This window comes from Leucopleurus acutus (genome assembly GCF_964270905.1).
Source record: "Leucopleurus acutus genome assembly, chromosome: 1".
Classification (NCBI taxonomy): Eukaryota; Metazoa; Chordata; class Mammalia; order Artiodactyla; family Delphinidae; genus Leucopleurus; species Leucopleurus acutus.
Window position 1 is genome coordinate 91,231,874 of NC_139142.1, and position 22,511 is coordinate 91,254,384.

The window sequence follows — 22,511 nt, forward strand, 5'->3', positions numbered from 1 at the left end:
TACTGGGCATATACCCTGAGAAAACCATAATTCAAAGAGTCATGTACCACAGTGTTCACTGCAGCTCTATTTACAATAGCCAGGACATGGAAGCAACCTAAGTGTCCATCGATAGATGAACAGATAAAGATGATGTGGCTGATATATACAATGGAATATTACTCAGCCATAAAAAGAAACGAAATTGAGTTATTTGTAGTGAGGTGGATGGACCTAGAGTCTGTCATACAGAGTGAAATCAGAAAGAGAAATATAAATACAGTATGTGAACACATATATATGGAATCTAAAAAACAAAAAATGTTTATGAAGAACCTAGGGGCAGGACAGGAATAAAGATGCAGATGTAGAGAACAGACTTGAGGACACGGGGAGGGTGAAGGGTAAGCTGGAATGAAGTGAGAGAGTGGCATGTACTTATATATTCTACCAAATGTAAAATAGATAGCTAGTGGGAAGCAGCTGCATAGCACAGGGAGATCAGCTCAGTGCTTTGTGACCACCTAGAGGGGTGGGATAGGGAGGGTGGGAGGGAGACGCAAGAGGGAGGAGATAAAAACTGATTCCCTTTGTTATAAAACAGAAACTAACACACCACTGTAAATTAATTATACTGCAATAAAGATGTCAAAAAAAAAAAAGGCAAGAGTCCTACCCTTGAGGAATTCACACTTACATGAAGAAACACATTAACTATGACAAAGCAGTGTGATATCTATAACTGAGGAAAGCATGGGCTTCTAATGGCAGGACAAATATCAATTACATGATCGTAAAGAGTAGGTGGGTAGACAGATAATTTAATGGGTAGTGGGAGAGAAACTGAATGGATAGCGGAATGGGGGTATTCAATATGGTGACTGGATAGGAAAGATAGACACTTAAATATACACAAATAGTATGGCTGAGAAGAGGGAAAATGGTCCATCAGTTGTGTCACAAAATACTTCAGAATCAACATCATAAAAAAGTTATTGTATGCACAGATTGTATACAATTTAAAAAAGTACAACTGAAAATGTTTCAATGTAAAAGCCACAGGTCAAATGATGTTCTAAAAAGAACCCCACACATTCAAAAAACCCCACCAATCTTAAAATGTTATCAGTTAATAAGCATTACTCTAAATAAATAACATTTACTTTATCATTTATCAGCTCCCATGGGCAAAGTTTGTATTAGTCGACTATGAGAGGAAGACAAATATCATGGGTGTAGAATTATTCTCTCAATTGGTTTAGGAATTTCATTTTCAAAGGAAAATCCTCTCCAAATAAAGGATTCTTTTCTCTCTTGACTCCTAGCAGCACAAAATATACCCAACATACAGACTGAAGAAATTTGTTTTACTTTGTACAATACTGCATACCTTTACCCAGCAGTTACATATATTGTCAAGTAGTACATATCTGAACCCAGGAAAAAAAAAAAATCACTGTGGCAGAAATACAAGCTAAAATCTTTTCACAATGCTATAGGATTGATTTACGCAAATGTTTTCAACACGAAAAAAGGAAATGTAATACTCAAGAATTTTCCACTCATTCCTGGAGAGTCATCATATCACTTCCCCAAATGCTCAAACATAACAATGGCACGTGTCCAAAGATGTACTATGGCGGGTGGGCAGTGAGGGACTGCATCTTCTAAGTCTTACCTCAGCACCAAAGTAGTTGAAGATTCCCACCACACTAACAGGAACCAGCTTGTTCACACAGCGTCCTAGAGCTTTTCTTCCAAGGGCAAACACAAAAGGAATTTCTTGTTCCCGTGCCATGGCTATAACATTATAGAGAGCCTCATCCAGGCCACCTGAGAAATCAACATGTATAGAAGTTTTTAGTTATTTCCTAAATGGAGCTATTTTAGCACCCGACAGCATAAAACACAGCAGCAAAGGAGTCCATGAATGCTTGTGGCACTTAGGCTGTTCACCACATTTTCCTATCTGAATTTGTACTTCCTATCTGAATTTGTACTATATTCGGATATTACGTACATATTTTCTTTCTCCCAGTTAAATACTATATTCCTTTAATGCGAGTATTTTTGTTTCTCCACAGGGACTAGTATAGCAGGAGTCAAATTTCAATATAATAAACATTTTCCGTTTTTTTAAATTAATTAAAATTGTTAATAGTAGCTGATTCCTTTATCTAATCTCTCAGCTCAAGTAAGCAACCTATCACATGCAATAAGACCGATTATACATTACTGTTTTTACTGGTATTTTTCCCCTCTGCCTGCTACTGCTGCTTGATGCCTCTGTCTACTCCAATCACCTGAAATGGCTCCTCCATGAAAAACGACAAATAACGGTGCACGACACAGTACAAAAGTCTGTTACTGCTGGTTTCTCAGAGACAAATCTCCACCATAAACAGAGGCAGAGACATGTATCTTTTTTTTTTTAATATTGTATTTAACTGATTTTAAGATGCAAAATTTTTTCCACATACTAACAACTCTGAACTAGGGTAGCATTTACAATCAATGGAATCTTTGGATTGATAGAATTTTTCTTTCTTAGTGGAATATAAAATATTGCTGCATCATACAATCATCATGTTCTATCCTGAACACTAATTTTAGGATACAAAAATTACAAATTATATATTTTTTTCTAAAATAGAGGATAACTGTCTAGAGAGCCCATTTTCATTTCTGACATTAGTCACTGCTGTCATATTGTTTCTACAATCATGTTGGCTTATATTAAATAAGAGACAGGAGAGTTTGATTTCCCAATTGGAAAAACTCAATGAACTATGGTAAAAATGCATATATCATAACCATTATGTAAGAACTGATCTGGAATTTGGGATTTATAGGAGATGTTTAGGTATTGTTACTAATTACTACATAGTTTGAGAAAGTCTTTCAACTTCTCTCTTTCATACAATAGACGTAATTATTTTTGTCTCTCTGGCAAGATCAGAATGGCCCAATAGTAAAAGGAAAAATATGTGAAAGTGTTTCTTTGAGGAGCATTAATTATGTTGTTTAATATATTTAAAATATACCCCTCTAATGACCAATTCAGTACCCAAGTGTTCAGGACAGGAAACTGATTTTGAAATTGTTTTAAATATAGTGGCAAATAAATAGTTATAAGGGGACAATGGAAAGCAGACCTTCAAAATTAGATTGTATTTCTTCCTAAAATAGAAACATTTTTTAATAAAATTTTGATTGATATCATAAAGTCACATAGCCCAAATGTTTTCAGGTTCATTCAAAATAATTATGATTTGGAAAGGTCAACCATACATCAATTAGAAGACAGAAATGTTTATCAAAATAATTTATTTTTAGAATAATTGATTTGTAAACTTTCTAGGATGATTAGAAAGTAAGGCCATTTATTATTAAGAATGCCACAGACCATGATCACATAAATCCATATCCTCTTCATAGAGGATATTTATCTCTCATTTATCTAGAGAAGCAGGGAAGGCATTCAGCTTATTCAAAAGTAGCATGATCATTAAGGAACACGTTCAAAAAAAGTTGGTTGGCAGAGTCTATCCTTTTTATCGACAGTGGAAACTATTTACTGGACCTTTAAAAGACCACTCGTAATGACCCTGGCTTCAGAATCAAAGCACGGTACTATGTTTGTATGGGCCTACATAACCTAGGGTCTATAATGAGACATACGTTTTGACCTACACTTGACTCCTGTCCACAGTCAAAGACCAAGAAGGAGAACTGTACCTTTTTCCTAATTTTTTTAGAGAAAAGAGCCATCAAAGGAGGGTAATACAAAAATTTTAAAGTAGAATAGGCCAGAAATGAGCCATCCAGGTACACGGTAGCACCTCCAGGAACCAGCTGCCAGGTCGCCACTGCTGGGTTTTTCACTTGCTCCTTTGTGGGGCTAGTGCCCCTGCTCCAGGCCTGCCTGAAGAGCTGTGGGGGAGGGTGCACCAGAGGAGACCTTCAGGATGGTGGAGGAGTGAGATGTGGAGATCACCTTCCTCCCCATAGATACATCAGAAATACACCTACATGGGGAACAACTCCTACAGAACACCTACTGAACACGGGCAGAAGACCTCAGACCTCCCAAAAGGCAAGAAACTCCCCATGTACCGGGGTAGGGCAAAAGAAAAAAGAAAAAACAGACAAAAGAATAGGGACGGGACCTGCACCACTGGGAGGCAGCTGTGGAGGAGGAAAGGTTTCCACACACTAGGAAGCCCCTTCACTGGCAGAGACGGGGGGTGGAGGGGGAGAACTTTTGGAGCCACGGAGGAGAGCGCAGCAACGGGGGTGCAGAGGGCAAAGTGGAGAGACTCCCGCACAGAGGATCGCTGCCGACCAGCACTCACCAGCCCGAGAGGCTTGTCTGCTCACCCGCCGGGGCGGGCGGGGCTGGGAGCTGAGGCTCGGGCTTTGGAGGTCAGATCACAGGGAGAGGACTGGGGTTGGCTGTGTAAACACAACCTGAAGGGGGCTAGTGTGCCACAGCTAGCTGGGAGTGTGTCCAGGAAAAAGTGTGGAACTGCCTAAGAGTCAAGAGACAATTATTTCAGGGTGTGCAAGGAGAGGGGATTCAGAGCACCACCTAAAGGAGCTTCAGAAAGGGGTGTGAGCCACGGCTATCAGCACAGACACCAGAGATGGGCATGAGATGCTAAGGCTGCTGCTGCAGCCACCAATAAGCCTGTGTGCGAGCACTGATCACTATCCACACCTCCCCTCCCAGGAGTCTGGGCAGCCCACCACTGCCAGGGTCCCGTGATCCAGGGACAACTTCCCCAGGAGAACACACAGCGCGCCTCATGCTGTTGCAATGGCACGTCAGCCTCTGCCTTCGCAGGCTCAACCTGCATTCCGTACCCCTCCGCGCCCAGGGCCTCAGTGAGGCAGAGCCCCCTAATCAGCTGTCCTCAGGGGACCTACACTCAGAGGTGGGGCCAAATCCAAAGCTGAACCCATGGAGCTGTGCGAACAAAGAGAAAGGGAAATTTCCCCCAGCAGCCTCATGAGCAGTGGATTAAATCTCCACAATCAACTTGATGTACCCTGCATCTCTGGAATATCTGAATAGACAATGAATCATCCCGAAATTTTGGTGGTAGACTTTGGGAGCAACAATATATATATTTTTTTCATTTTTCTCTTTTTGTGAGTGTGTACGTATATGCTTCTTCGTGTGATTTGGTCTGTATAGCTTTGCTTTTACCACGTGTCCTAGAGTTTTGTCTGTTCTTTTTATTTTTTTTTTTAAGTATAGTTTGTAGTGCTTGTTATCACTGGTGGATGTGTTTTTTCATTTGGTTGGTCTCTTCGCTCGTTCTTTTTAATTACTTTTTAATTTTTCTTATTTTTTACTTTATTATAAATTTACTTTCTTTTTTTCTTTCTTTTTTTCTCCCTTTTCTTCTGAGTTGTGTGGCAGACAGGGTCTTGGTGCTCCAGCCAGGTGTCAGGCCTGTGCCTCTGAGGTGGGAGAGCCAAGTTCAGGACATTGCTCCACCACAGACCTCCTGGCTCCACGTAATATCACACGGCAAAAGCTCTCCCAGAGGGCTTCCCTGGTGGCGCAGTGGTTAAGAGTCCACCTGCCGATGCAAGCATGACCCGGTCCAGGAGGATCCCGCATGCCGCGGAGCACCTGGGCCCGTGAGCCATGGTCGCTGAGCCTGCGCGTCCGGAGCCTGTGCTCCACAACGGGAGAGGCCACAACAGTGAGAGGCCCATGTACCACAAAAAAAAAAAAAGAAAAAAGCAGCTCTCCCAGAGATCTCCATCTCAAGGCTAAGACCCAGCTCCACTCAATGACCAGCAAGCTACAGTGCTGGACACCCCATGCCCAACAACTAGCAAGAAAGGAACACAACCCCACCCATTAACAAAGAGGCTGCCTAAAATCATAATAAGGTCACAGACACCCCAAAACACACCATCAGACAAGGTCCTGCCCACCGAAAGACAAGATCTAGCCTCATCCACTAGAACACAGGCACTACTCCCCTCCACCAGGAAGCCTACACTACCCACTGAACCAACCTTAGCCACTGGGGGCAGACACCAAAAACAACAGGAACTACGAACCTGCAGCCTGTGAAAAGGAGACACCAAACACAGTAAGTTAAGCAAAATGAGAAGACAGAAAAACACACAGCAGATGAAGGAGCAAAGTAGAAACCCACCAGACCAAACAAATGAAGAGGAAATAGGCAGTCTACCTGAAAAAGAATTCAGAGTAATGATAGTAAAGATAATCCAAAATCTTGGAAACAGAATGGAGAAAATACAGGAAACGCTTAATGAGGACCTAGAAGAACTAAAGAGCAAACAAACAATGACGAACAACACAATAAATGAAATTAAAAATTCTCCAGAAGGAATCAATAGCAGAATAACTAAGGCAGAAGAATGGATAAGTGACCTGGAGAATAAAATAGTGGAAGTAACTACCGCAGAGCACAATAAAGAATGAAACGAATTGACAACAGTCTCAGAGACCACTGGGACAACATTAAACGCACCAACATTCGAATTATAGGGGTCCCAGAAGAAGAAGAGAAAAAGAAAGGGACTGAGAAAATATTTGAAGAGATCATAGATGAAAACTTCCCAAATATAGGAAAGGAAATAGTTAATCAAGTCCAGGAAGCACCAAGAGTCCTATACAGGATAAATCTAAAGAGAAACACACCAAGAAACATATCAAACTATCAAAAATTAAATACAAAGAAAAAATATTGAAAGCAGCAAAGGAAAAGCAACAAATAACATACAAGGGAATCCCCATAACGATAACAGCTAATCCTTCAGCAGAAACTCTGCAAGCCAGAAGGGAGTGGCAGGACATATTTAAGGTGATGAAAGGAAAAAACCTACAACCAAGATTACTCTACCCAGCAAGGATCTCATTCAGATTTGACAGAAAAATTAAAACCTTTACAGACAAGCAAAAGCTAAGAGAATTCACCAAATTCTTTGCTTTGGTAAAGCACCACCAAACCAGCTTTATAAGAAAGTGCTAAAGGAACTTCTCTAGGCAGGAAACACAAGAGAAGGAACACACTTACAATAACAAACCCAAAACAATTAAGAAAATGGTAACAGGAACATACATATCAATAACTACCTTAAATGTAAATGGATTAAATGCTCCAACCATTTACTTAAATGTAAATGGATTAAATGCTCCAATCAAATGCTCCAACCAAAAGACAAAGAATGGCTGAATGGAAAAAAAACCAAGACCCGTATACATGCTGTCTACAATAGACCCACTTCAGACCTAGGGACACATACAGACTGAAAGTGAGGGGATGGAAAAAAGATATTCCATGCAAATGGAAATCAGAAGAAAGCTGGAGTAGCGATTCTCATATCAGACAAAATAGACTTTAAAATAAAGACTATTACAAGAGACAAAGAAGGACACCACATAACAATCAAGGGACCAATCCAAGAAGAAGCTGTAACAATTGTAAATATTTATGCACCCACATAGGGGCACCTCAATACATAAGGCAAATGCTAACAGCCATAAAAGGGGAAATCTACAGTAACACAATCACAGTAGGGGACTTTAACACCCAACTTTCACCAATGGACAGATCATCCAAAATGAAAATAAATAAGGAAACACAAGCTTTAAAGGATACATTAAACAAGACAGACTTAATTGATATCTATAGGACATTCCCTCCAAAAACAAGAGAATAAACTTTCTTCTCAAGTGCTCATGGAACATGCTCCAGGATAGATCATATCTTGGGCCACAAATGAAGGCTTGATAAATTTAAGAAAATTGAAATCGTATCAAGTATCTTTTCCGACCACAGCGCTATGAGACTAGATATCAATTACAGGAAAAAATCTGTAAAAAAAAATACAAACACATGGAGGTTAAATATTGCACTACTTAATAACCAAGAGATCGCTGAAGAAATCAAATAGGAAATCAAAAAACACCTAGAAACAAATGAGAATGAAAACATGACGAGCCAAAACCTATGGGATGCAGCAAAAGCAGTTCTAAGAGGGAAGTTTATAGCAATACAATCGTACCTCAAGAAACAAGAAACATCTCAAATAAACAACCTAACCTTACACCTAAAGCAATTAGAGAAAGAAGAACAAAACACTCCCAAAGTTAGCAGAAGGAAAGAAATCATAAAGATCAGATCAGAAATAAATGAAAAAGAAATGAAGGAAACAACAGCAAAGATCAATAAAACTAAAAGCTGATGCTTTGAGAAGATAAACCAAATTGATAAACCATTAGCCAGATTCATCAAAAAAAAAGGGAGAAGACTCAGATCAATAGAATTAGAAATGAAAAAGGAGAAGTAACAACTTACACTGCAGAAATACAAAGGATCTTGAGAGATTACTACAAGCAACTCTATGCCAATAAAATGGACAACCTGGAAGAAATGGACAAATTCTTAGAAAAACACAACCTTCTGAGACTGCACCAGGAAGAAATAGAAAATATGAACAGACCAATCACAAGCACTGAAATGGAAACTGTGATTCAAAATCTTCCAACAAAGAAAAGCCCAGGACCAGAGAGCTTCACAGGTGAATTCTATCAAACATTTAGAGAAGAGCTAACACCTATGCTTCTCCAAGTTTGCCAAAATATAGCAGAGAGAGGAACACTCCCAAACTCATTCTACAAGGCCACCATCAACCTGATACCAAAACCAGACAAAGATGTCACAAAGAAAGAAAATTACAGGCCAATACCACCAATAAATATAGATGCAAAAATCCTCAACAAAATACTAGCAAACAGACTCCAACAGCACATTAAAAGGATCATACATCACAATCATGTGGGGTTTATCCCAGGAATGCAAGGATTCTTCAGTATATGCAAATCAATTAATGTGATACACCATATTAACAAATTGAAGGAGAAAAACCATATGATCATCTCAATAGATGCCGAAAAAGCTTTTGACAAAATTCAACACCCATTTATGATAAAAACCCTCCAGAAAGTAGGCATAGAGGAAACTTACCTCAACATATATGACAAACCCAAAGCCAACATCACTCTCAATGGTGAAAAACTGAAACCATTTCCTCTAAGTCCAGGAAAAAGACAAGGTTGCCCACTATCACCATTATTATTCAACAGAGTTTTGGAAGTTTTAGCCACAACAATCAGAGAAGAAAAAGAAATAAAAGGTATCCAAATTGGAAAAGAAGTAAAACTGTCACTGTCTGCAGACGACATGATACTATACATAGAGAACCCTAAAGGTGCTACCAGAAAACTACTAGAGCTAATCAATGAATTTGGTAAAGTAGCAGGATACAAAATTAATGCACAGAAATCTCTTGCATTCCCATACACTAATGATGAAAAATCTGAGAGAGAAATTAAGGAAACACTCCCATTTACCACTGCAACAAAAAAGAATAAAACACCTAGGAATAAACCTACCTAAGGAGACAAAAGACCTGTATGCAGAAAACTATAAGACACTGATGAAAGAAATTAAAGATGATACAAACAGATGGAGAGATATACCAGATTCTCGGATTGGAAGAATCAACACTGTCAAAATGACTATATGACCGAAGGCAATCTACGGATTCAGTGCAATCCCTATCAAACTACCACTGGCATTTTTCACAGAACTAGAAGAAAAAATTTCACAATTTGTATGGAAACACAAAAGACCTCAAATAGCCAAAGCAATCTTGAGAAAGAAAAACGGAGCTGGAGGAATCAGGCTCCCGCACGTCAGACTACACTACAAAGCTACAGTAATCAAGACAGTATTGTACCGGCACAAAAACAGAAAGATAGATCAATGGAACAGAACAGAAAGTCCAGCGATAAACCCATGCACATATGGTCACCTTATCTTTGATAAAGGAGGCAAGAATATACAATGGAGAAAAGACAGCCTCTTCAATAAGTGGTGCTGGGAAAACTGGATAGCTAGCTACACGTAAAAGAAAGAAATTAGAACATTCCCTAACACCATACACAAAAATAAACTCCAAATGGATTAAAGACCTAAATGTAAGGCCAGACACTATAAAACTCTTAGAGGAAAACATAGGCAGAACACTCTATGATATACATCACAGTAAGATCCTTTTTGACCCACCATCTAGAGTAATGGAAGTAAAAACAAAAATAAACAAATGGGACCTAATGAAACTTCAAAGCTTTTGCACAGCAAAGGAAACCATAAACAAGATGAAAAGACAACCCTCAGAATGGGAGAAAATATTTGCAAATGAAGCAACTGACAAAGGATTAATCTCCAAAATTACAAGCAGCTCATGCAGCTCAATATCAAAAAAACAAACAACCCAATACAAAAATTGGCAGAAGACCTAAATAGACATTTCTCCAAAGATATACAGGTTGCCAACAAACACATGAAAGGATGCTCAACATCACTAATCATTAGAGAAATGCAAATCAAAACTACAATGAGGTATCACGTCATACCAGTCAGAATGGCCATCATCAAAAAATCTACAAACAATAAACGCTGGAGAGGGTGTGGAGAAAAGGGAACCCTCTTGCACTGTTGGTGGGAATGTAAATTGATAGAGCCATTATGCAGAACAGTATGGAGGCCTTAAAAAACTAAAACTAGAACTACCATACAACCCTGCTATCCCACTACTGGGCATATACCCTGAGAAAACCATAATTCAAAGAGTCATGTACCACAATGTTCACTGCAGCTCTATTTACAATAGTCAGCATGGAAGCAACCTAAGTGTCCGTCGACAGATGAATGGACAATGAAGATGTGGCTCATATATACAATGGAATATTACTCAGCCATAAAAAGAAACGAAATTGAGTTATTTGTAGTGAGGTGGATGGCCCTAGAGTCTGTCATACAGAGTGAAGTAAGTCAGAAAGAGAAAAACAAATACTGTATGCTACCACATATATATATGGAATCCAAAAAAAAAAAAGCAAACAAAAAAAAAATTTTTATGAAGAACAGGGGCATGAAAGGAATAAAGACGCAGACATAGAGAATGGACTTGAGGACATGGGGATGGGGAAGGGTAAGCTGGGACGAAGTGAGAGAGTGGTATGGACTTATATATACTACCAAATGTAAAACAGATAGCTAGTGGGAAGCAGCTGCACAGCACAGGGAGATCAGCTCAGTGCTTTGTGACCACCTAGAGGGGTGGGATAGGGAGGGTGGGAGGGAGGGAGACGCAAGAGGGAAGAGATATGGGGATATATGTATATGTATAGCTGATTCACTTTGTTATAAAGCAGAAACTAACACATCATTGTAAAGCAATTATACTCCAATAAAGATGTTAAAAAAAATAAAGTAGAATATATTTGCAGAGGTAAAGAAATGCCTGCTTAGTAGTTCCTACTCTGATCACAACACAGCGGACACTTGGTTGGCCCCAACTAAATCCTTCACTAGTGTTCATAAATGGGGATTTTCTTTACAATCTGATCTCAATTTTATTACTCTACCTCCGGTGCTGAAACATTTCATTTTCTTTCTTCACGTTCAGTATTATGTTTTATACCTAAACTCTGCTAAAGAAGACATATGGCTTCCACTTTAAAATTCACTGCATATTCTACAATTATACTACATAAATATCAAAACACTTCAAAAGTAAAATGTTCATACCTTTGGACTGGATTTTTTCACAATTTGGAGAAATTATAACACATTTGATCTTGTTTAACTTCATATGTTTCGTAACCTCTCTTAGACCCATGACCAGCCGTCTCCTCGCTTTTGCTCTTACAGGATCCTTTTGGTAGATGCGTTCCTGGAAGCTGACAAGCTCTTGAAGAAGAAGAGTCACACATTCATCAATCTCTTTACAAAGAACCTGATTACAGTACCTGTAAAGGAACCCAAAAGTAGGTAATTATAAAATTATTTTAGGAAAAAAATACATCCAGTAAAGTTTTTCATTAAAAAATCAAGTCTTGAAAAATCTCCTAAATCCTTCAGTCAATTAGAGAAACAGAAGAGTTTTCCTGAATTACAACAGATCGGCTTTTATGCAAAGGATAGATTAACCTCGGGGAAGTACTAATCAAACACCCAATTATTAAATTCCTAAGGATATAAATCAAATGTTAACCTGCTATTAGATAAACAGGTATAATGTTTTTGGTAAGGAGATAACGTATAAAGTTATTTCATTCCAATGAATACTAAAGATGCTTCTAATAAGAAACAAATTAATTTCATAAAAGCTAACTGAATGCCCTAATACCAACAATTCATCCTCCACACTTGGATAAATCAGTCTCCAGCACTGGCTTCCTCAACCATAAAAATAAGGAGTTACGGATGACAGCCTCAATGGTCCCTCTACCTCTGAAAATCTATGGTTACAGCGGATGAATTCAGTAGTTAAACTGAAGCCAAAACCAAAGAGGTCTTGAGGTAAAAGTCATATGGCTTTATATCAGGCCAAGTAACTGAATGAGGCTCTTTGTGAGATCATATATGGCTACAACGCAAAAACCAGAAAGCAAGTAATGTGAGGCCACTATAGTACTTAATTTCAAGGATAAGGAAGTCATTCTAGTTTAAGTAAACTCCTTACCTATTCCACTTTGCTAGTTTTCATCCATAATCTATCTCTACCATAAGCAGGTACTTAACAAGGAAAATTGGTAAAATTTCTAATCTAGGAATGCCAGGCCAGCAAATTACCAGTTCTAAATTACTGATACATTATATGGTGGGAAAATCTAGGTCTGCCTTTCTTTAGTGAAAAAAAATGTTCTGCTTTGGAAATTTTGTTAATGTTTATGTGAAAAATGTTTAAATAAATGCAAGTATGACATTACTTCAGAACAGAAGATAAAACTGGACAGGCTGAGGAAAGCTTATCATAAAGTATACAAAATTAAAGAATGCAATTGAAGAATAAAACATCAAAAACGCAATTTTCTTCACTCTGCTTTTCTTCCAAGCTGTTTATTTCACACATATGTAAGATTTTACTCTCGAAGTATTTCCTTTGTCACACATCTGTGATATTTAATTAACTTCCCAAACCTAGGCAATAAGTATTTGCTCAAAAACAATAAAGGAACAGAACAAATCAATGTGGTTTGGATTCACACACATTTTACCTTCACCCTGGGATTCTTTCATAGGTAAACTTAATTTCAAAGATGGGCATTTTCAAACTTAGAAATATATGCTTAAAAACAAATAGATTTAGGGCTTCCCTGGTGGCGCAGTGGTTGAGAGTCCGCCTGCCGATGCAGGGGACATGGGTTCATGCCCCAGTCCGGGAAGATCCCACATGCCGCGGAGCAGCTGGGCCCGTGAGCCATGGCCACTGAGCCTGCGCGTCCGGAGCCTGTGCTCCGCAACGGGAGAGGCCACAACAGTGAGAGGCCCGCGTACCGCAAAAAAGAAAAAAAAAAAAAAAGAGAACAACAACAAAAACAAATAGGTTTATGTAACAGGTTCACTACATGTAGGAGGATCTTAGAAACTTGTTATTAATTGGCTAGAGAGATTTTTTTTTGAAGGGCCAATAATATAAACAAAAAAGCAAAAGCATTTGGAGAGGAAAAATGTCACAGTATGACATTTTATATAATACATAAGCTGTAAGAGGTAAAATTTCATGGGTATAAACACTAGCTGATATAAAAAGAATGTATTTACTGTCAAATTACTTTTACATGAACACTGACAGCTGACGGAAGGCAAATATTTTCCATGTAATAAAACCCGTTGTTAAACAAAATCTGAAAGAACTTAAAGATCTTTGGTATTCTATCTGTTCAACCCACCAAGAAAGAACGACAATATTATATTCAGAACTACAGTCAAGATACCTAAGCTATTCAACCTCAATAATGAGACTAAAACTTACTCTCTAAATCTTTTGCTGTGGATTTTGGTTATTGTCGAAGATGCCATTGGACTGCCTATCCCAGAACTAGCCGGAGAGCCTTGTGACACAGGTGTCATACAGTACGGAGAGTTCTGACTTGCTGGAGAGAGGGATGCATCACTGGGCATGCTCAGTCCAGCATCTGTGGAGACGTGGGGTGAGGGGAAAGAATTTAGAAATTCTGAATGCTGAAAAGCTCTATACTCTTCAACATAATTTAGAATGGCAGTTACCTTTTGTTATCACTTCCAAATTCTCCAGAAGCTACCAAGTTGGGCATTGTTCGTATCACAAACATTTCTCATATACTACAAAAATCAAATTTTCCTATTATGTCTTAAAATATACTCTGAAAAACATCAAGCATATCCTACAAGTCTCCACAGAAGAGATGCAAGAAGCCAAGTTATCTAAAACATGTATTCCCAGGGGATCTAAATTGAAGAACAAAAGACATATCCGCTTCTGCACTCTTTCCAGATCATATTACCCATCTCCTTCATCTTTATTTTTCCATCTATTTCTTAGAAATAATTTTTTTTAACTGTCTAAAAATTCCCATTGCTGCTGGCAATGATGAATTCTACCTCACTCATTCTCTCCACACCACTCCCAGTTCTCCAGGCACCACCCCAGTTTCTCTTTCATTTGGTCTTTGCTCCTGTGCTCAGGCAGCCACGTTTGCAGATGCCACCTCTTGACTCAACTGCCACCTTTAGTTACTGCTTCTTTTCTAAACAGCTCTAAAACTCAGGAAATGAGTTAGTATTTGTCCAGTCCATTAATCTGCAAAGTTACACATATATCTTATCTCTCTACTGGATTGTAAACTTTTTGTAACAGGGCCAGTCCACTATATATCTTTATGACATTTCCTGACCTTCCCATCCCTACCCCACTTACTGAAGTACATATGATGGATGTTCAACACACACTTGTTGAAGGAATGCATAAACAGATACACCTGAACACAAAGGCAATGATACTTAATTGAGAGTAAAGGGGAACCCTAACCGAACAATTCTTAGAAGTAGTAAACTTATTTTCTAAACACAAGGGAACACTGCTACTAAATCTATGTGTAAATCAGATTTAAATGTTTTGCCAAAAGTTGAAGAATAAATACCAGGAGAAATAGGGACCTAGTCAGATTTCTCTTAAAATCTTTCTTCCACAGTAGTATAAATTTTAGAAGGCATCTGCAGTTTTGCTGAGGTCCCACCTGAAATCATGTGCTGGCTACCCATTGTATGGGACTGAATCTTACTGACCAACTGGACTCTACACTACAACAAGCTTTGCAATTCTCCACTCATTGTGGCATATGTATTAATTTCACAAAAGCAAGGAAGAAAATCAACAAAAGCAATTCAATAAAATATACAGGTGACCCTTGTACAATATGGGGATTTAAACCTCATATAATTTATAGTCTGCCCTCTGTATCATAGTTCCTCTATCATCTGTGGATTCAACCAATCATGGCTGAGTAGTACTGCAGTATTTACTATTGAAAAACATCTGTGTACAAGTGTACCTGTGCAGTTCAAACCTGCATTGTTCAAGGGTCAACTGTAGTCCTGCAAAGAAAGTCAATTGTGTTCTAGATATAAAAGAAGGCAAGATGAAAGGAACTGTGACAGTTACAGAGGATGCATTAGTAAGATCATAGTTATGAGGGTTTACAACAAATTCAGGATTTAAGCTTCAAAAATGCCATAGACCTACTATCTAACACCTGCCTCCCTGCCCTTTAAGTATCTCCCTACAGAAGCATCTTCAAAAGAAACCACTCTCAAAGATTAAAAAATTTAGATAAAATATGGAGCATATTTAGGAGAATAACTAGTGATATGTTGTTACCTACTAATTAAAATACTTCAGACCATTTTATAAGAAGAAGGGGGAAAGAGGTGATCTTACCTTCTTGGGAAACAATCTCCTGCGGCAAATCATCAATAAAATCTAAGTGCATTTCTATTGGTTCCTCAGATCCCAAAAGATTGTGGTCCACAGTTAAACGGCCCTTCTTTTCCTCTCTTTCTTTCAAAATAACCTAAAAGTCATTACCAGTCTTTAATTACTAATTACTCTTTAAGTATGTACTGAATGATTAAAATGGTCACTATTACACAGGAATAGTAGTGTTCACTTAAAAAATGGATGTAAGGATTTTGGTTGGCTATGTAGAAACTGACTGGCAAAAAGGTAAATGTAATTTTAGGCACTGCAGTTGAAGGAAGTACTATATCCAAAATAAAGGAAGGCAATATAATACTACAGCTATCAAACTACATCTGCTTCATTCTTTAAATCCTAGTAGACAAACTAGGGTTTCCCCCAAAATGGGTAAAATAAAACCTTTGGAAACCAGGTCACATAGTTACGTTAGATTTATTTGGTCATAGATCATCTCATTCACTCCTCCTAATAACAGTACTGAGTTAAACAGAGCAAATATTATACCCAACTTATAGATAAAGAAGATGAGGATAAGAAAGGTTTGCTAAAACTACACAATAAGTACTGAAGTTAGTACTAGAATCCCAGGCTTCTGATACCTAGGGTCTCAAGTTTTTGGATACCTAAATGTTTAACTTTTTCTTTTAAACTTATAGACAGAACTCATTCCCCAGGGCCTTGGTCAACACAGAAAGATAGTCATGATGCTGAGATCCCCAACCTTAAATTAATTAGTCATCATAAAGATGCATGTTTAAGAACTTTTCACAATAATCAGTTGGCCAAAACGCCACAACTACTTTTGCAAAACGATTTAAACCCTTTTTTATACTGTAAAATAAATATCCCCAGGTTTTGTTTTACCTTTTTAAGTGCTGTGGGCCGTTTTAGTTTTGCAATTTCCTTTTCTTTTCCTTTTTTCGCTTTAGAGGAAGTAATGTCCAAAGAATTAAAGGATGTCAAACAGGGCTGACCTTTGGTTAAGGGTTTTCTGTTAGAAGAGTCTTTAGTGTGAAAAGAAGCTGCAGTGACCACTAAAAACAAACAAGAACATTAGTTTTACTATTATGGCCAACTCCACATATTTTCAAAATTTCTAATAATAAACCTACAAGAAAAACAACATCCTCTTCTTGTGGAAAACAGACATCATAACAGCAGGAGCAGTATATGGTCGTGCAGTATCCCTCAGATACAGCTCCAAAGAACCATTCTACCTCTGAAATTTCAAAACTCTGTACCTCTCCTTATTCCTAATGAATCTAACAATGACCCTTACATAAGATAAGTAGTCTATCACTCCTCTCCTCATTTCTGCCTGTCAGTAAAGAATGATGATTTTCCCCTCTTAGCTGCACTCTCAGTACTATTCAGCAATTCTTTTATGCCTGATTGATTGTTACCCTCATTCTCCCGTGGATACCACCCATCCTTCAGCAGACCTAGCCTCTAATCTCAATTCTCTCACTCTAGCAGAAAAGCTTTCCTGCTACTTCCCTAAGATGCTTTCCAATATAAACTTCTAAGCCATCTGAGAGGAGGCAGCAGGCATCCTTACTCCCACCGAAGGCTTACCAACCGCCTCTTCTCATAATCCCATCTCAAGGTTAATTCCTCAAGGATTTTGCTCTATTACTTTCCCCTTGCATCTTTCAAGTTCCTCCTTGACTTGACCCCTGACTCTTTTCCCTAACTCCCCAAAAGAAGTTAAAAATCTCCTCTATATAAAAGGAAGAAAAAACAGGCAAACTAACAAAACCTCTCCCCTAACTGGCTTCTAAGATACCATCACTCCCCTTTCTTCCTCATTACTTCCCAAATCATTACAATCTGGCCTCCGCCCTACCCACTCTCTTGAAACTGCTATTGCCAAGATCACATAAAACCTTGCAACTGCCAAATCTAACTCTGATTCTTTGCTCTATTCTAGAGCAAAGCAGCATTTGTTACCAAAGACCACATCCTCTTCCTCAAAATTCTATCCTCACCTTTTGTGAATTACGTTCTCTTTTCCTCACTCTTTCTCAAACCTGTTTTTCTGGTTCTTCTTCCTTCTGTCTTTTAACTCTGAGCATTCTACAAGGCTTTATCCCTGAACATCTTTTTCCTAAGTTTTCTTTCCCCTGACAATCTTACATATTTCCACAGCTACAACAATCATCTCTATTTGAAATTCACTGACTTCTAACCTGAACTGCACATACCTAACTATAAGTTAAATAGGAACCACCAGGACCTCCCTAACCAGCATTTCAAATACAACAGGGCCAGAGTCTGTTCTTCCCAAGAAAACTCTTCTTCCGTGATCCTTATCCTGTTTCGTATCATCATATACCTAACCCCCACCACAGTCCTCCAAGTCAGAGAGTTTGGAGTCATCTTTGACCTGTTTCCACATTCCATCAATTAAAAAACCCTATTAATTCATTAAAATCCTTTTACATCTCTGCCATAGTCCCGTCCTTCCTTTGGACTTCCCAAGAAAGCTGATTTCTTTGTAATCAACACTTCCCAATTTAAACACTGGTGATAGATTAGAGATTAATCTCACTTCCATCTGTCAAGAATCTTACTCCCCCTTTAAAGCCCAGTCCAAATGCTATCATATATGAAGGCATTTGTAACATACATCCCTGTTGACATAAATCACTCTTTCTTCTATAAGTTCATAAAACTTTGCTGGTATCTTTCCTAAGGCACTGCTTTTTATTAGTTATGTGGGTACATCTTTCTCTCAGACTAGATTATAAACTCCTTGACCACAGGTATATCTTAATCCTATCTGTAATTCCACGGTTCTTGACACCACACTGCATGTAGATACTTACATTTGTATATATTAATGTGCTAAACAAACCAAAGTTGTAATAATAAGCCACTTGAGGTTATCACAGGCTAACAATCTCTTTCCCAAAATAACTGGCTAAACTTTATTGAATGATTATAACCCAGACGCTCTTCTAAGCACTTTACATGTATCATCTCATTCAATCCTCAAAACAATCCAGAAGCAGGTACTGTATTATCTCCATTTTAATGTAAGGAAAGTGAAGCACAGGAAGATTAAATAACTTGCCAAGGAAAACCATGGAAGAACAGGATTCAAGACGCAGCTCAACTCCAAAGCCCCTGCATGCAGCCACTAGACCACACTGCCTCTGGAACACTAACTCAGTTCCATCCCCTAGAGTCCTTTACTCTTAATGAGATGTTACTGCCATGTCCCTCATCTCAACAGCATGCAACTCCAAAGCTCAGTATGCACTCAATATTATGTTTACTAACAGTTACTCAAAGCTAAGGTTCATACCGGATGGTAACTAGCTATAGGTTTAAACATTTTGCACACACGATTAAAGTTATAAACTGTTACTTATATTTTTGTTTAAAAACAGTAGACCCTTTACATAGGAACCGAGGAAAGAAAATTCCATTCTTCCCCTCAACATCAGTGCTTTTTGTTGGTGCCTTTCCCTTTCCTTTATCTTATTCCTCATCCTCTAAATACAAAGACTATAAAAAGAAATGAGGGAGCATGTCAAAGGTGCTGAGCTGTAACTGACGACGTTTGTTAAAATATAAATTACTGTTTCAGCAGAAAGCCAGCTCATTTTCTCTCTCCCTCCCTCCCCTCCTCGTCCTCCCTCCCCCCACTTCTCTCCCTCTCTCTCCCTCCCTGTCTCCCTTTCTCTCTCTCTCTCACACATACACACAAAATCTGATTAACACTCCTATGTTTTCCATTTGGTTCTAAATTGGATAATTTAACAGTTATAGAGCCAAATTACTTGTGATTCTTATTGACACCTTTGAAGAAGAAAAATTTGGTTGGTTCATAACATATACCAACCGACATCTGAACGGAGACCTGGAGGACCTGATGGAACAAACTATACTGATGCCTGAGGGAAGAGAGTTCCAGGTAAAGGAAAGAGCAAGCACAAGGACACTGAGCTTGGAGCATGTTGGATGTGTCTGTGGAACAGCAAGGGGGCTAACGTGGCTAGAGCAGTGAGTGCCGGGGAGAATGGTGATGAGGGCAGAAAGGTAACAGGAGCAGCTAAGATGTGACTTAGGACCCTGGCTTCGCTCCAAGTGAGATGACGAGCTACTAGAGGATTTTGAACTTATATTTGAAAAAGAGCGCTCCTTTTAAGACAGACTGGGGGTTAGGGGGAATGAAAGGTAGGTAATAGTTAGGAGGTTACTAGTGGCAGGAGAGAAGCTGCTGAGTAATCAGACTCTGGATTTTTGTAGGTATATATAATTTAGATTAACAGTTTCCAAAATACATTACCAAAGCCAAATAGCAAATTGCCAGGATTAATGATATCACCTGTATATGACAGAGGTCTGGTATTAGTAATTTGCCGTGCTTTCATGGCTTGTTGTTGTTTTTCCAGAGCTGCTAACATGTCCCCCAAATCTAGCTGTACAGGTGTTTTATTCTTTTTCCCAGCTGCCTTTGATAAAGCTTCCTGCAAGGTAAACATGAAAACATTTTTCATTTTAGTATGAAAATGTGACAATTTAAGATAATTATATTTGTCAGTCTTCCATCCATCCCCCAAAACCTACCAAATAAACTATCATATTTGTTCATAAAAATGAATACATACCTGTAGTTTTTTTTGCTCCATACTTATTTCTGAATATTCTTGAGCTGTGGCAAGGGCTGCTGCCAAAGCTTTCTTCTTTTGACTTTTTGCACGTTTAGGAACTGAGGTTGTAATGGGAATTGGTGTCTGAACTATATTGATTGGTGAGTTCTCAGGTAAATCATCCAACTACGATAACCAGAGAAAAACATTTGTTAGTGATTCCATAAAAGTCTAATCATAAGGAAAGACAATCTAGAATGTGAGATGTTCTACAGTGTAACTAGACTAGACTCTTCAGAAGATTCAATTACATAAAGAACAGAGTGAGATGGTGGGATCATTCTAGACAGGGAGACTGGAAAATAATAGAGACAAAACAGCAAAATGCAATAGGTGATAAATGACTGGATCCTGGACTGAAAACAAAATAACTCCAAGATAAAGTTTTGCAACAAGTGGGGAAATTTTAGCATGGACTATATGGTTTATGATGTCATTTAATTAATGGTATTTCCTTGTCTGTAATGGAACTATGGATTTCAAAGGACAGTGTCTCTGTTCTGGCTATGCTGAGAAGAAATACTAAAGATCAGTACTAAATACAGTGCTGCTTCTATACCATGTTGCCCTACAAGTCTTTATACTTAGCTGTAATATTTCTTTTCAACATTGCCATAGCTCAAAACATGTTCAAATATTTTGCTTATCTTTTTTAAAAGAGTCACTTACTACTTTTGAAGAAAGTTTCTGTTGAATATTCTCATCTTTAGCACTTCCATTCTCATTTAGTTCTCGAAATCCATCTTCATCCTGAAATAGTTCCACGTTTTAAGTAAAAACAGAGTTCAAAGCAATAAACTCTTAAGAACAACATTTATAATGCTTAAGAGTAATGAAATGACAGGGAAGTAATTTTTTAACTCAATATTAAACTATTTAAAGTCAGTCTTAAAAAGGAAATCTCATTTCTCACATGCTAAAACATAGCTAATTTAATTATTCAAGGATGGGGATACATCCACATGTGTCCATCCTTTAGATTTCTGCATCTACTATTCCATTTTTATTAATAATTCTACCCTAAGGTGGGTAAGTAAATAAGAAGAAATTCAAAAAGGATTTTATCAGATTTCACATGATTTTGAGAAGATTTTAAACAAATGGCTTAGTATGAATTTCATTAATATATTCCCTGTACCATTACTACATACACCAGTCAATAACATTAAAAGTTAAAAAATAAATTCCCTATTCAAAGTAATTTCTTAACCAATATCCTCCTTTACACTGAAATTTATATCTATTATTTTTAACTAAATATAAGTATGGAACCAATCATATGATTAAGTGCAAATAAAAAATCTGCCACATGTACTGTTCTTGATACACTACTTGAACTGAAGCCTCAATTCCTTTAGGTCAATTACTAAGCTTATCTAACATATTATTCATCTGAAGCCTCTGGCCTCAAGCATATTTAAACTCCATCTATTAACTCATTTTATAGAAACTATATAACAAAAATGAGTTACCTGGGATGTTTGTTCACCATCTTGACACAATCAAATTCTACTCATTCTTTAAAACCTATTCCAAATGTTACCCCTATCCTGCCTCAAACCCAAAGGGACTTATTTCTCCTTTCAACTTCAACCACACCCAAGAAGTATCAGGTGTGTACATGTCTACATTCCTCTATTACACAGCAACCTCCCTAAGGGTAGTGTGTTTATTCACCTTAATGTATCATGCAGAGCACCTTACTTTAAACATACAACAGGCCTCCAATGAGCACCAGTTAGATGAATAATAGAAACATTGCAATTAGAATATAAACTGCCTGCCTATTAGAAAAAGTAAAATAGCCTTTTATCTTCCTTCTTCAAGACTCCCCTGGCTAGCAGCACAAATTGACTAGATTGAACTGTTCAAATTTGAAAACTTAACAAATAGATTCAACAAACATAGTAAAAGTTAGGAAGAAAGTTTCAAACTAGGTGAAGTCCACATAAAACTAAATTCTACCTCCATATGTTACCTCAAAATGAATACTCACGACAAAAATTT

At 37.9% G+C, this 22,511-nt stretch overlaps 1 protein-coding gene across 2 annotated transcripts in view; it reads right to left on the reverse strand.

Annotated features, from left to right (window-relative positions):
• Positions 1-22,511, reverse strand: part of SECISBP2L (SECIS binding protein 2 like) — a 61,413-nt gene that overhangs the window by 15,626 nt on the left and 23,276 nt on the right. For both annotated transcript variants that reach the window (XM_082858769.1, XM_082858768.1), the window contains exons 9-16: positions 21,174-21,254; positions 20,463-20,630; positions 20,180-20,321; positions 16,708-16,877; positions 15,805-15,937; positions 13,861-14,023; positions 11,631-11,851; positions 1,658-1,812 (exon numbers count right to left, since the gene is read on the reverse strand). In XM_082858769.1, coding sequence (XP_082714895.1) covers positions 1,658-1,812; positions 11,631-11,851; positions 13,861-14,023; positions 15,805-15,937; positions 16,708-16,877; positions 20,180-20,321; positions 20,463-20,630; positions 21,174-21,254 — 1,233 coding nt within the window. The remainder of the gene's footprint in view (positions 1-1,657; positions 1,813-11,630; positions 11,852-13,860; positions 14,024-15,804; positions 15,938-16,707; positions 16,878-20,179; positions 20,322-20,462; positions 20,631-21,173; positions 21,255-22,511) is intronic.